The sequence below is a fragment of the Schistocerca nitens genome, chromosome 2 (assembly GCF_023898315.1).
Source record: "Schistocerca nitens isolate TAMUIC-IGC-003100 chromosome 2, iqSchNite1.1, whole genome shotgun sequence".
Lineage (NCBI taxonomy): Eukaryota > Metazoa > Arthropoda > Insecta > Orthoptera > Acrididae > Schistocerca > Schistocerca nitens.
The window spans coordinates 194,026,598-194,042,709 of record NC_064615.1 but is presented as its reverse complement, the minus strand read 5'-3'; the positions used below and the strand labels follow the sequence as shown (position 1 = coordinate 194,042,709).

The window sequence follows — 16,112 nt, the reverse complement described above, 5'->3', positions numbered from 1 at the left end:
GCTTCCCCCCCTCCCCCTCCTTACATTGTTACTATCGTAAATAAAGATGATGCTCAAATGTCTTGAGGAAAACTAGCTTATAAGATTCCTCGTAATTCGTTGTCTCATTCGGGACGGTCGAAATATCACAAGGCCACTGTGCAGTGTAGTTAGATTATGGATGCAACCTCGGATAGCTGTGAACTCTTTCCTTTATTTTTTATTGAAAATGTAACTTTCTAGTTACGATAACGTCCCTACGGCCTTGTTGAAGAATATAAGTTGCTTCCGTTTGAATCTTTATTAAAACAGGAGCCATATCCTTCCCTACTTCTTAAATCTGTGGAACTACGTTACTAGAGCAGGTAGAGTATATTCCTCCTCTACTGAGACGTTGTTGAGTAGGTGGTGTCTGGAATTTGCTGCGAGTGTGCCGGCAGCACATGTTGTTGTGAGCGGCCACGGCTGGTGCGCTACGTGCCAGGGCTCGCATTCCTCGTGAAAGGTCGCTCTCGAGACTTTCTCCAGCGGACAAACTGGAACCGCGCCTTGCTGCAGCGCGCAATCTGCCGTGTGGGGCCCCCTCGCTGGGAGGGACAACGCCACCCGGCCACTGCTCGCCTGTCCTCACCTGGATCGCTGCGCTCACAGGCGTCGTGTTACGAACGACGCAAAGGATAACTCGGAGGCTGTGTGAGGCGTTTTGCAGAAGACTATTTTGTGTGACACCAGAGAACTGTAGGAAAATGCGGAGACCGCAGAGGTTCATAGCTTGGTACAGCTACTGGCAGATGACCCTGCTGGCAGATGACCCTGCTGGCAGATGACCCTGCTGGCAGATGACCCTGCTGGCAGATGACCCTGCTGGCAGATGACCCTGCTGGCAGATGACCCTGCTGGCAGATGACCCTGCTGGCAGATGACCCTGCTGGCAGATGACCCTGCTGGCAGATGACCCTGCTGGCAGATGACCCTGCTGGCAGATGACCCTGCTGGCAGATGACCCTGCTGGCAGATGACCCTGCTGGCAGATGACCCTGCTGGCAGATGACCCTGCTGGCAGATGACCCTGCTGGCAGATGACCCTGCTGGCAGATGACCCTGCTGGCAGATGACCCTGCTGGCAGATGACCCTGCTGGCAGATGACCCTGCTGGCAGATGACCCTGCTGGCAGATGACCCTGCTGGCAGATGACCCTGCTGGCAGATGACCCTGCTGGCAGATGACCCTGCTGGCAGATGACCCTGCTGGCAGATGACCCTGCTGGCAGATGACCCTGCTGGCAGATGACCCTGCTGGCAGATGACCCTGCTGGCAGATGACCCTGCTGGCAGATGACCCTGCTGGCAGATGACCCTGCTGGCAGATGACCCTGCTGGCAGATGACCCTGCTGGCAGATGACCCTGCTGGCAGATGACCCTGCTGGCAGATGACCCTGCTGGCAGATGACCCTGCTGGCAGATGACCCTGCTGGCAGATGACCCTGCTGGCAGATGACCCTGCTGGCAGATGACCCTGCTGGCAGATGACCCTGCTGGCAGATGACCCTGCTGGCAGATGACCCTGCTGGCAGATGACCCTGCTGGCAGATGACCCTGCTGGCAGATGACCCTGCTGGCAGATGACCCTGCTGGCAGATGACCCTGCTGGCAGATGACCCTGCTGGCAGATGACCCTGCTGGCAGATGACCCTGCTGGCAGATGACCCTGCTGGCAGATGACCCTGCTGGCAGATGACCCTGCTGGCAGATGACCCTGCTGGCAGATGACCCTGCTGGCAGATGACCCTGCTGGCAGATGACCCTGCTGGCAGATGACCCTGCTGGCAGATGACCCTGCTGGCAGATGACCCTGCTGATCATCAATAGTGACATACACTGAGGTGAGAAGTCCTGGGACACCTCTTAATATCATGTTATATTTGTCTGGCATAGTGCAGAAACTGGACGTGGCATCAATTCAACATATCTTTGGAAGTCCCTTGCAGAAATATTGAGTCATGTTACCTATATAGCCGTCCATAAATGCGAAAGTGTGGAGTGCAGGATTTTGTGCACGAACTGACCTCTCGATTATGTCCCATACATGTTCGACGGGATTCATGTCGGCCTAGCTGGGTGGACAGACTATTCGCTCGAATTGTTCAAAATGTTCTTCAAACCAATCACGGAGAACTGTGGCCTCGTGACGTGTCGCATTGTCACCTTTAAAAATTCCATCGTTGTTTGGGACCATGAAGTCTATGAATCGCTGCAAATGTTTTCCAAATAGCGAAACATAAACATTTCCAGTCATTGATAGATGCAGTTGGACTAGATGACCCAGTACATTCCATTCCATGCCATGTCTGAACATGCAGATTTAGGGTTCCTGTGATTTCCCAAAATCTGTACAGGCTGATATTGGAATGGTTCCTCTGAAAAGACACGGCCTATTTCCTTCCCCATTCTTGACACAATCCGAGCTTGTGCTCCGTCTCTAATGACCTTGATGTCTACGGAACGTTAAACCCAGTCTTTCTTCCATCTTTCCGCTCAGCTTGCACATTGCGTTGTTGACAACCTGGGTGCACGGCTTCGTAGGGTCTGCGCCACACACGAACCCTACCATCAGCTCTTACCAACTGAAATCGGGACTCGTCTGACCAGGCTACGGTTTTCCAATCGTTAGGGACCAACCGATAGGGTCACGAGCCCAGGAGAGACACTGCAGGCGATATTGTGCTGTTAACAAAGGCACACTCCTCGGTCATCTGCTGACATAGCCCATTAACGCCAAATCGTACAACTCTCCCAACGGATTCGTTCGTATGTCCCATATTGATTTCTGCGGTTATTTCACGCAGTATTGCCAGTCTGTTAGCAGTGAAAAGTGTGCGTAAACGCCACTGCTGTTGGTCATTACGTGAAGGCCGTCAGCCACTGCGTTGCCCATGGTGAGAGGTAATGCCTGAAAGTTGGTATTCTCGGCACACTCTTGACACTGTGGATCACTGAATATTGAATTCCGTAACGACATCGGACGTGGAATGATCCATTCGTCTAGCTCCAACTACTATTTAGCGTTCACAGTTAATCCCTGTTGCGCGACCGAAATCACGTGGGGAAACATTTTGATATGAATCACGTCAGTACAAATAACGGCTCCTCCAATGCACTGCCCTTTTATGGTTCAAATGGCTCTTAGCACTATGGGACTTAACATCTGAGGCCATCAGTCCCCTAGAACTTAGAACTACTTAAACCTAACTAATCTAAGGACATCACAAACATCCATGCCCGAGGCAGGATTCGAACCTGCGACCGTAGCAGTCTCGCGGTTCCGGACTGAAGCTCCTAGAACCGCTCGGCAACAGCGGCCGGCTGCCCCTTTATACCTTGCGTACGCGATGCTACTGCCATCTGTATATGTAAACTGCTAAATGAAGTTGTGAATCATCCTATGCTTGGATCAGCCTTAGTGTGCTGTACAGAAGATGGTCGTGATAATGTCGCTGTACATAAGGTGTTGAAGACATTGTTGACGGAGCCTCTACGTCGATCGTCTAGAGGTCATTTGGTGTAAAGTGATTCCTGCGGTGACGGACTGCAGGTTTCAAGTTGTTTCAAGCATGCGCAATCCGGTTCGTGCCAGCGGATATCGCAGCCATTCCATACGGCTGATTCCTGCCTCTTGTTGGGTGTTGTTGAAGAGATAGGTACGGGGTGTTCTCGCGTTGTCTTGAAAGACGAATGTAGACTATGGGAGTGGACAGTAGGTTTGATGATACTGTTTGCACAGTATTGCGTAGCCCTTAAGTTATTCTCGATACCGATGAGAAGTGTCCATCGCTGAACAAATTCGCCTCAAAACATGATTAGCACACTGGACTCGCATTCGGGAGGACGACGGTTCAGACCTGCGTCCTAATTCAGGTTTTTCGTGGTTTCCCTAAATCGCTCCAGCCAAATGCCGGGATAATTCCTTTGAATGGACGTGGCTGATTTCCCTCACCATCCTTCCCTGATCCGAGCTCGTGCTCCTCTCCAATGACCTTGTTGTCGATGGGACGTTAAAAAATAAATCTTCTCCTCCTCAAAATATGTTGACCTAAAACTCTTCTGAAGCTGTCTGAGACGTGCATTGACACCTGTTCGTCTCGTCATTGTTCTAAGATTATAGTCAGACATCAGACAGAGGGTGAACTTTTCAAAGAAACAAAATGCTAAGTTAAAAATACTTTCAGCCGTCTGTGTTGGAAGTAATTTATTTTTTCGACAAGTTTCGGCGTTCCACTACTCAATCTTCAGGTACTTTGTGTGAAGACTAGAATAATAACAGCGTGCCCTACATAATAAAAGGGGTGTGTAAAATTTGATTAGTCATTGTAAAAATGCGGCGTTTATAATGTGTGCAAGGTGCCAAGAAAATTTTAGCTTCCTCTGTTTTAAAAACGAATGTCTCCCCATCACGTGTAAATCATCAATTGTAAAATAATAAAGGATCTAATATTACAAACGAAGTTCTCGTGTGCTCCTTACACCACCTTGCTGGAAATGTACTTAAAATCCCACATTTTCATTTGTCTTTACTTTTCATGCGTTTCTTTAACTGCTTGAGCTTTACGAGGCTGATTGTGACAATTTTTCGTCGAACATCGTAACAGACGATGAAACATGGGCTCGTCACTTCGGAACGAAAACACAACGGCAATCCGTTGAGTGGCGCCTCACCACCATTCTTCGAAGGAAAAATTCAAAACCGCACCTTCAGCAGGAAAAAATCACAGCGACGGTGTTCGGGGAATCTGAAATGCTTATTCTGCATGACAGGCAACGGCCTTCCGCAGTGGATACACCGGTTCCCGTGAGATCACCGAAGTTAAGCGTTGTCGGGCGTGGCCGGCACTTGGATGGGTGACCATCCAGCCGCCATGCGCTGTTTTGCCATTTTTCGGGGTGCACTCAGCCTCGTGATGCCAATTGAGGAGCTACTCGACCGAATAGTAGCGGCTTCAATCAAAGAAAGCCATCATAACGACCGGGAGAGCGGTGTGCTGACCACATGCCCCTCCTATCCGCATCCTCAACTGAGGATGACACGGCGGTCGGTTGGTCCCGATGGGCCACGGCTTTATTCTGTATGACGTCCTCCCTCATAGTGCAACGATCAGAAAGATAAAAATTCTGCATAGGAGCTAGACCCCTTGACCCTCGGATTATCGTTGCTCACACTTCAGCCGCGCCAACTGCTGACTGTAACCTACGTAATTAATGGCTCATACCTCGCCCGACACGTGACAGAAATGTTACTCTTTACAAATTTTTAGCCATCTTGAACTCCCATTTCTGGTACCTCCATTTCTGGCAAAGATATGCGTGTACTATAAATTTGGACGAAATCGATAATGGGTAGGCGCGGTCCCCTTGTAAATACTCGTATTTAATCGTAGATTGTGTTCTGTTGTTTCTGTGTCATGTGTTAATTACTTGGGAGAGGTCCACGCAGTTGTAACTGTTACTAATTAGTGCAATGTTTAGCTTGGTGGTCTAGTGCTTCTTAAAAAACGAGTGGTAAATCACTTGCCTGGAAACCGAAAGGGCGCGGGATCGAATCCCGGTCTTCTAACCTAGCACTCACCTCTCAGTAATGTGTCGATTCGCCAGAAACGACACGTGCTTCGGCTTCCAATTTAAACTGTAGATCCCCTTTACCCAGTCTGATAATTAGGTTAGATTAGCGATACGCAAGTCGACGGACTGACGTCCGTTTGAAAAACGTGTACCAGGCCACAGCGCCACACGAAATTTTATTATTTCTTTCCTTTCTCAGACGTTATGCCTGGTTAAAAAATGGAAAGTGATGCGGACCTTGATCAAGCGTGACTTCCTTTTAACTGTACGGTATATGTTACATTGCATTTAGGAACTTTCGGGTAATTGAACATGTATCAATAATTACAGATTTCTGTAGCTGTATATATACGTTTGGATGTAGCTGTCTTGCGTTGATGTACTGGTGGATATTGTGTGGTATGACTCCTGTAGTTGATAGTATAATTGGCACCATGTCAACTTTATCCTGATGCCACATGTCCTTGACTTCCTCAGCCAGTTGGATGTATTTTTCAATTTTTTCTCCTGTTTTCTTTTGTATATTTGTTGTATTGGGTATGGATATTTCGATTAGTTGTGTTAATTTCTTCTTTTTATTGGTGAGTATGATGTCAGGTTTGTTATGTGGTGGTGTTTTATCTGCTATAATGGTTCTGTTCAAATATAATTTGTATTCATCATTCTCCAGTACATTTTGTGGTGCATACTTGTATGTGGGAACGTGTTGTTTTATAAGTTTATGTTGTAAGGCAAGCTGTTGATGTATTATTTTTGTTACATTGTCATGTCTTCTGGTGTGTTCTGTATTTGCTAGTATTGTACATCCGCTTGTGATGTGATCTACTGTTTCTATTTGTTGTTTGCAAAGTCTGCATTTATCTGTTGTGGTATTTGGATCTTTAATAATATGCTTGCTGTAATATCTGGTGTTTATTGTTTGATCCTGTATTGCAATCGTGAATCCTTTCGTCTCACTGTATATATTGCCTTTTCTCAGCCATGTGTTGGATGCGTCTTGATCGAAGTGTGGGTGTGTTAGATGATACGGGTGCTTGCAATGTTGTTTTTTCTTTTTCCAATTTATTTTCTTCGTATCTGTTGATGTTATGTGATCTAAAGGGTTGTAGAAGTGGTTATGAAATTGCAATGGTGTAGCCGATGTATTTATATGAGTGATTGCTTTGTGTATTTGCTAGTTTCTGCTCGTTCTATGAAGAATTTTCTTAAATTGTCTACCTGCCCATAATATAGGTTTTTTATGTTGATGAATCCCCTTCCTCCTTCCTTTCTGCTTAATGTGAATCTTCCTGTTGCTGAATGTATGTGATGTATTCTATATTTGTGGCATTGTGATCATGTAAGTGTATTGAGTGCTTCTAGGTCTGTGTTGCTCCATTTCACTACTCCAAATGAGTAGGTCAATATTGGTATAGCATAAGTATTTATAGCTTTTGTCTTGTTTCTTGCTGTCAGTTCTGTTTTCAGTATTTTTGTTAGTCTTTGTCTACATTTTTCTTTTACTTTTTCTTTAATATTTGTATTATCTATTTCTATTTTTTTTTCTGTATCCTAGATATTTATAGGCATCTGTTTTTTTTTTCATCTCTTCTATGCAGTCGCTGTGGTTATCCAATATGTAATGTATTATTATTGTTTGTACACAGTGAAATACTGTCGTACAACTGGTGTGGAGAGACTGCAGAGTCCACGAAGGCAAAAAGCTAATTCCGTTAGCGCTTTAGGTGCCTAGCAGGCAGTAAACAGCGCTTGGTCCCGTTCCAGAGTTCTCCAGCACGTGAGATAGCGAGACGTTTGTGAGCCGCTTGCCGCCGTTCCTCCCCTGCCTTTATTGCTTTTAGATGAGGACACTGCCCCCACACGATCGCCATCCAGTCGGGGAGTAATGAAAGGGCAGCGAAGCGCCTCCGAAGTGCCCGCCGTTCACTGAAGCGTCTGCAAAATTACTGGCGAGATACTGCAAACTTGAACTTGGGTTTCGTATCTGGTCGTAAACTAATGCCTTCCGTGAATGCGTCGATCCGTCGGATAAGCAGAGTCGCTGAATGCGCTGAGCACTTCACGGCGCTGCGACTGGTGTTGCAGTGCCCTCTGATTCTGTAATTTCCTTTGATCCTGTAACTTCAGCTAGATGCATCCTTACGCTTAAAAACTTCATACGCCACATCCTGTCTGGAACTGAAGTCCTTACAAATTCTTTATCGCTTATCTGTCTATTCAAATGCAGTGATGGAAAAAATAGCAACACCAAAAAATAATTAATGTAGAGTAATGAAACTTAGGAATACATTTGTCTGGATAACATATTTAAGTGATTAACATATCAAGTTCACAGGTTAATCTAGGCGCGTGATAAGCCATTTCAAATATGAAATGCTGGTACATTGACACTATGCCGTCCGGCGACACCATAGTGGTGTCGTGAGCATATTATCGCGCAGTGGCCGGCGACAGCACTTTCGTATCTTTTGCATTCTGTTGTTTCGTTTAGGTAACAATAAGTTACACACGTCAACAAGTTTTTTTTTGTTTCTATAAGTACTTGTGCCCTTTCATCATGGCGGACGAAAGGGACAATAGGATTATTTACGATGAATGCGTGGACGTCTTGTGTGACGTTCCGGACGACTTGGCCGATTGGGAAGAAGACATTGGATATCAAAAAAATGCAAGTGAAGCAGAATCGTAGGAAGATAGTGAAATACATCCAAGAAGAATTCGGCGAACGCTACGGGTGCCAACTGATTCGGCTGAATCAGACGAAGAAGACAGTGCACACTGGTCAGATTTACCGAGGACCAATAGTAAATGTGAAGGATCCTCGGGGCCAAACATATTTCCCAAAAATACAGAGCATCGAGGTTATCGTAGAATTATATATTGGGAACGATCTATTTGATTATATTAGCAACGAAACCAACAAGTACTACCGTCAAAATTGCAATAGAAGGAAACTGGATTTTAAAAAAAATGCCAAATTTGTGGACGATACGGGACACGAACTTAGAAAATGGTTTTGGCTTGCTATCCTTACGGGATCTGTAAAAAAGCAAGGATCGATGATTATTGGTCACCAAATCCATGGATAGACACACCGATATTTCTCAAAACGATGTCCCTCAACAGATTCAGACAAATACAATCATTTTTTACATTTTTCCAACAACAATAAACCAGATAATGCCGACCGGCTTGTCAAAGTGCAATTCGTAATTGATTATTTTTACAAAAAGTTTAAAGAAACGTTTAATCTAAGTCTAAACATCTCAATTGATGAAGGAATGATACCGTGGCGTGGAAGGTTAAATTTTAGAGTTTACAATCCGTCAAAAATTACGAAATACGGCATACTCATTCGGATGCTGTGTGATTCGAGTACGGGATACATTTCCTCATTCAAGGTATATTCCGGCGCTGGACAGCCTTTAGCAAAAACAGTGATGGAACTATTGACACCTTCTGATGGAAAGTGGCATCACCTGTGCATGGATGGTTATTGTAACAGTGTAGAACTTGCAGAGAACTTACTTGAAAAGAAAATTCGAGTTTGTGGAACGATACGGCAAAATAGATTTCCGGAAAATTGAAGCGCGCAAAAGTCAATGTGTTTGAAGCTCGTCATAAACGGAAAGGTGACAAGCGGCAGACAAGCCAAGTAATCCGAATTAGCGCTGCCGGTGCCAAGCGAATAAATTTGTACGAGATGTGCGGGCGGTAAAGTGTTAATAAGCGGTGTAACCACCAGAACGTCGAATGCAAGCATATAAACTTGCATGGATTATGTTGTACAGGTGCCGGACGTTAGTTCGTGGGATGGAGTACCATCCCTGTTGTATTTGGTCGGTCAATACAGGACGATTAATCCTGTTCGTGAATGAGATTTTCACTCTGCAGCGGAGTGTGCGCTGATACGAAACTTCCTGGCAGATTAAAACTGTGTGCCCGACCGAGACTCGAACTCGGGACCTTTGCCTTTCGCGGGCAAGTGCTCTACCATCTGAGCTACCGAAGCACGACTCACGCCCGGTCCTCACAGCTTTACTTCTGCCAGTATCTCGCACTGGGAGTAGCAAAGAAAAGCATTCTCAAGAAGAGAAATTTCTTAACATCAAATATAAATCTTAAGCGTTACGAAGTCTTTCCTAGAGAGTGTAGCCTTGTAAGGAAGTGATACGTGATGCTGTAGGAGAACGTTGAAAATTACGTGGATACATGGAATAAGTAATGAGACACTGAATCGAATTGAGGAGAAAGAAATTTGTAACACATCTTGACTCGAAGAAGGAAACTTATTGATTGGACATATCTTGAGGCACCAAGCAATCGTCAATGGAAAGAAATGTAGAGAGGTGAAAGTTGTAGAGGAAGACCGTGGCTTGAGTACAATAATATGGTTCAAGTTGATGTAGGTTGCAGAAATAAAGAGCATAATACGGGATATATTAAGATAAACAGCTGGATCAAATCATTCTTCGGTCTGAGGACAATAACAAAATGATTTACGGATGCCATATTCTGAAAACGAATCGTCTTGTGACCCTCTCGCATTAATTCACTAGAAAAAAAAAAATCCGAGCTCTCTACAATATCCACCTTTATCTTCTTCAGCAAAGCAACTGTAGAATAAGTAACAGAATGGAAACCCCCCCCTGTGAGCAGAGCTTACGCTGGGGCATAAACGATGAAACTCTACTTCTTCGACAGATCGTTGCTTTCCATGTGACGACAGTGATGATGGATATTTCCGAAATCTCCGATTTTCAAACAAAATTAAAGCGACTAGTGCACAGATAACATTAAAACATCTATGGATCTAGTTTTACTCCTTTGGAAAAAGGTCCACTGGTGTCCCATCCATTTTTTACCCAAAAATCGCCATGTCCATCTTCTTTTGATATGGCTGGTCAGCGTATGAAAAATATTTGTTTTAACAAGGCACCATGCTGTTAAATACTTTATGGCCTGACAGCATAACATTGTAATTAGTAAATGATTCACGACGGAGAGCAAGCACTTCAGTTTCTAGGCGTAAAATAATGTGGAAAACAAATCAGATTTCCAACATTTTTTTCACAGAAATAAAGCTAGATCTGCCGGTGACACATTGATGCATCACGTGCGGGTAAAAATAAATAAATATAGCATGTTTGAGTGGCGGTTTTGATTTAGACATCTTATTCAGAAACACACACAAATTAATCTTAACCAACGCAATTTACAGTGCACTGTACACGTTTAAACAAGAAACGTAGAGTAACAAAGTTAGTTTCTGCTAAAGAGCCGAGCGCTTCTAGGCGCTACAGTCTGGAACCGCGCGATCGCTACGGTCGCAGGTTAGAATCTTCCTCGGGCATGGATATGTGTGATGTCCTTAGGTTAGTTAGGTTCAAGTATTTCTAAGTTCTAGGGGACTGATGACATCAGACGTTAAGTCCCATAATGCTCAGAGCCATTTGAACCATCTGCTAAATAGGACTAAAAGAAAACCGGAAGTAAAACTTCATAAAATTCTCCGTTAACTATACAGAAAGATCAATTATTAGCTACAAAATTGCGCTCGTTTTTATATTACAATAAAGGCACCGAATCCCACAACGTAAACATTACCCGTAAAATGGCAAAATGCACAAAATATGCTGTTGAGAATGGGAATTACTTACCAAAATGTGTCGTGCAAGAAATAAATAGTAGAAAATAGTGACTGGCAGCAGCAAAAGTTATTTTATTACAATCAAAGCCGTCGTTTTACCGTGGCAGGTGCCCACCAAACACTTGTAATAGGTAAAATTAAAAAAGGTAAACTTAACAACTGTAAGCGAAGCCTAATACTGCATTATGAAGGGCTAAAAGTTCAGACAGATGTTAAGTGCCAAGATGCGCCCAACAATAAGCTTCGGCATCGTATGTTACTGCAGCCCAAGACAAGGCAACACCACGATATGCTGGACCTCCGTCGGTAGGACAGGTCGACATAAACATGGGTTCTGTCATTTTACGACCAGACGGTAAAAGGGCGCGAATGCTAGGCTCAGCTCTGCACTATCTCGGCACTAAAGCTGCCCATGCTATAATAAATACAGTAAGCACATGAGGACCTTTCCAACGCTCCATCACTCGTACACAGGCGGCGATCGTTAATCGAGGGTGTGGGCAGTGGGGGGGGGGGGGGGGGGTGGTTAGTGGCCTCGTTTAAAAGCAATAAAGGGAGGGCGCGGTAAGGCGGAAAACGCATTCCTACCACAATGGTAGGTTATTTAGATATTCCGATTGACTTCTGCAGTGGTTAATTATTATATTTGTGCCCTGTTTCATGGGTTTTCTCTGTACCAAAGAATATTCAGATATTTGTGTGTGTGTGTGTGTGTGTGTGTGTAATTCTCATCGTTAATTCTTTTGGAATGCCTTTCAATGCTAGGAGCCCATATTGAGTCATTGGCCTGACGCGTCGTTTAAGAGTGCAGTGAGCGTCCTTTCCTCCATTACCAGATGGTTCTTTGCTACGAAGAGGTCATACATTGTAGAGCCATAAAATGAAATGGAAACAGGAGGAAAGCACCAGGTATGGCTCATCGGATGTTCCAGCACTGAATCCACGGAATATGCTCTGTACTCGTCGGAGTAGGCCCTCTCTTCCGGAGGCAACTGATTGCTTATGTTTGGTGGCGTTTTCCGGTTTTAGTGTTTACCGCAGCGGAGATCTGGAAGATCTGCGTTTCTGCTGAGATACGGGAGGGGGGGGGGTCAAAAACTTGTGATATGTATCTATCATCTCGGTTTTTCTATTTGGTTAGACTGACAGTGTTCAAAAAACAGGAGACATCAGAAAATCCTGAAGAAGAACCCAACAGTGGGGTGAAAACGTCGATTGTGAAGAATATTGACGAAAGACAAGACGTGACGCAACAACCTAGAAAATTTTACCTTCAAGGCGTTCTTTTGTTTGTCATGTAGACCTAGAAGATACGGCACACGAAAGATATTTAACGCCTGTTGTAATAACCAGCCATGTGAAAAAGAAGTGTTACTGTTCCTTACTCATGTACGCTCACACCCATCACGTCAGGTGCTGGTCCTGCACCACGATGAAGGATACAGTCGGACAGTGGTCCTTCGGGGAGCATCCACACACGAATGTGTGGATCGTGACGCAGTACAGAGACTAATCTGAAGAGACTAGTGGCGTAATTCTCTGTCCAGTATTGTCGGTTGTCGGCTGCCCTCCCCCCCACCCCCCACCCAAATGCCGCCTTGCTCCACAACTCCCCCCCCCCCCCTCCTCCATCGTCTGCTATGTTGAGAGAAGCGGCACCAGTGATTACCGCGTTGACAACCTGTGGTGTTCCAGACGTCATCACACTGTCCACATGGTTACATGTCTCCTTGCAATCACGGTAGGTGTAGGGGCTGCACAGCCGAGTAAACAAAAAAATTTGTCCTCTCGGGCACTAGTCCGGTGGTACCATTCAGATACTGCATCGCGTTTAGTAAGGCCATCCCATCGAGTCAACGTTGGTTGCATGATTCTGCAAGGGAATATCGGGTTGTCTAAGCTGTAGACACCTTCCAAAATAATTAATTAGGAATTCAATGACTACAAAATTAAACAAGAACCGCAATTAATTCAGTTTACTACATAAGTGACAAATCTTCTGACAAGTAGTAATAATTCTAAAATAAAATCTTTGCCCATCAGGCAAAAAGAGCCTGGGGTAAGATTCTAATAGTCACATATAAAAATGGAACAATTGTACTACCGTGACTGTCGTGACGTTAGTGTGAAAAGCAGATAGTACCAGGGAAGGGAACACGTTGCATCTTTGGCTGGAGTGGTAATCAATTGGGTCATTCATATCAGAAAACACATGTTCAGGGTGGAGCTTCAGGTTATTGAAATCCTTAAACGTGACTTTACTGTCCCTACTGATGACCTCGCTGTTGCGACTCGATTTCGTCATATCAGTCTGTAGATGGAGGCTGGGAGGTTGCAGAATCAGTCCTGCAGTTCATCTGCTCGGACATGGTTCCTGGGGGCATCGCAGGCCAGTGGAGAAGTCTGACGGTGAAGAGTCTACATCTATATTTATACTCCGCAAGCCACGCAAAGGTGTGTGGCGGAGGGTACTTTACGTGCCACTGTCATTACCTCCCTTTTCTGTTCCAGTCGCGTATGGTTCTCAGGAAGAACGACGGCCGGAAAGCCTCCGTGCGCGCTCGAATCTCTCTAATTTTACATTTGGATCTCCTCGGGAGGGATAAGTAAGGGGAAGCAATATATTCGATACCTCATCCAGAAACGCACCCTCTCGAAACCTGGACAGCAAGCTACAACGCGATGCTGAGCGCCTCTCTTGCAGAGTCTGCCACTTGAGTTTGCTAAACATCTCCGTAACGCTATCACGCTTACCAAATAACCCTGTAACGAAACGCGCCGCTCTTCTTTGGACCTTCTCTATCTCCTCCGTCAACCCGACCTGGTACGGATCCATCAGTGATGAGCAATACTCAAGTATAGGTCTAACGAGTGTTTTGGAAGCCACCTCCTTTGTTGATAGACTAAATTTTCTAAGGACTCTCCCAATGAATCTCAACCTGGTACCCGCCTTACCAACAATTAATTTTATATGATCATTCCACTTCAAATCGTTCTGTACGCATACTCCCAGATATTTTACAGGAGTAACTGCTACCAGCGTTTGTTCCGCTATCAGATAATCATACAATAAAGGATCCTTCTTTCTATGTATTCGCAATACATTACATCTACGTTAAGGGTCAGCTTCCACTCCCTGCACAAAGTGCCTATCCGCTGCAGATCTTCCTGCATTTCGCTGCAATTTTCTAATGCTGCAGCTTCTCTGTATACTACAGCATCATCCGCGAAAAGCCGCATAGGACTTCCGACACTATCTACTAGGTCATTTATATATATTAGATAAAGTCGAAAAGTCTAATGCTGAAAATAGCAAGAATTTGTACAGACAAATCCTTAAAAGGAAAACTCGTATTTCTGCATTTAACTTTGATTGTATTCGCTGGGCTATGAATATTCAGAATGCCAACCTGTAAAAAGATTTCTTAAGAGATGTTGATCCCCTTTTCAGAGTTTTTCTTCATGTAGTTAACCGCTAACAAGCTTCTTACACACTCTCTCCTCCTCCTCCTCCCCCCCCCCCCCCCTCTCTCTCTCTCTCTCTCTCTCTCTCTCTCTCTCTCTCTCTCTCTCTCTCTCTCTCTCACACACACACACACACACACACACACACACACACACACACACACACACACACACACACACACACACACACACGAGTGTGTGTGTGTGTGTGTGTGTGTGTGTGTGTGTGTGTGTGTGTGTGTGTGTGTGCATGCACGATGAAGTGGGACCTGGGAGCACGGTTTATATACATCAGTCAACCCTGACAGTTGTTGTTCTATAGAATAAAAAATTGCTGCATTTGGTTCACAATAGCGAGCTTTCTGGACCTCGCTAAAAACGGCATTCAGCCAGTTTCCACCTTCGAGTGGCGAAACAGTCACTGCTGGAGGCCTTAGGCCACGGGAGATCGTATCTATGTTGACTTTAGGGTGCCCACTGTCCAATTGCAGCAACTTAAAAGGAACGTCTGGTGAAGCGAATGGCACCGATCTGTGGTCCATTTGATACGCTCTACTGAGGATTACCATGAGGGTGGTCACTCTATCGACTACGGAGCTTCGCTGCTCGCCCGAGGGCTGTGGCAACTCGTTCCAGTGTGCTTCCAAATGGCTAGATACTTACGCCATGCAAATCCGAATATAAATATAAATTAATTATCCACCGACCATCACTGGTTCCAATATGCATTTTACTTCTCGGTGTTGATCGATTATTCCGGTTTAATGGGCCTTTATACTCTGATTTTGTATTAGATATGGAACCGTTTTGGAAGAAACGGTCGCTTTCGTAGTGTTGCCAGCAGCGTAGTTTTCGAGCTTCTTGGTAGGCGTGTTAATGTGACGTAAGAGCGGCCCAGTTGGCCCCACGGTGGTCCCTCCGGCGCAGCCCCAGACGTGGCCTTGCGGGCACGGGTCGTTAGCGGGCCTTGTCCGCCGCTGCCAGAACAACGCATTAGCCGCCTTAATTACGCGACCTCGCGCCACCCGCCCATTTGGGCTAATCAAGCCACGCATCGTGCAAAAAGGCTCGCTAATGTACACTCGCTAAATCATTACCTCGGACGGCGCTGTCAGTGAACTGCTGATGAGAACGAGGTCGACTTTTTCGCATCTGTGCAGGGGCGTTAGGGTTTACCCGGCTTGAGTAATTGAAAGGGCTCCGATAGTCTGGGGCGGTCTGTGCCAACGGGACAAAAAATTTGAGACGAAATTTTTGTCAGCTGAAGAGGCATGGAGGGGAACGCGTGAAAGGCAGGAAAACCGTGGCTTAAGGCGACCACACCGTGCCTATCTAACCCGTGTTAATTTAGGCAAGTATTTGACCCATTTCTGAAAAAAAAACTATTTGATGCAGGACCTTAAT

At 45.3% G+C, this 16,112-nt stretch overlaps 1 protein-coding gene across 1 annotated transcript; it reads right to left on the bottom strand.

The window, feature by feature from the left end:
- Positions 1 to 760: 760 nt before the first annotated feature.
- Positions 761 to 1,843, bottom strand: LOC126234916 (uncharacterized). The gene has a single exon (XM_049943656.1). It carries the CDS (start codon positions 1,841 to 1,843, stop codon positions 761 to 763), a length of 1,083 nt encoding a protein of 360 aa, XP_049799613.1.
- Between the last annotated feature and the right edge of the window lie 14,269 nt (positions 1,844 to 16,112).

Excerpts from the sequence above, each read along its gene's own strand:
- LOC126234916 (XM_049943656.1), bottom strand. The coding sequence starts at position 1,843 with ATGATCAGCAGGGTCATCTGCCAGCAGGGTCATCTGCCAGCAGGGTCA.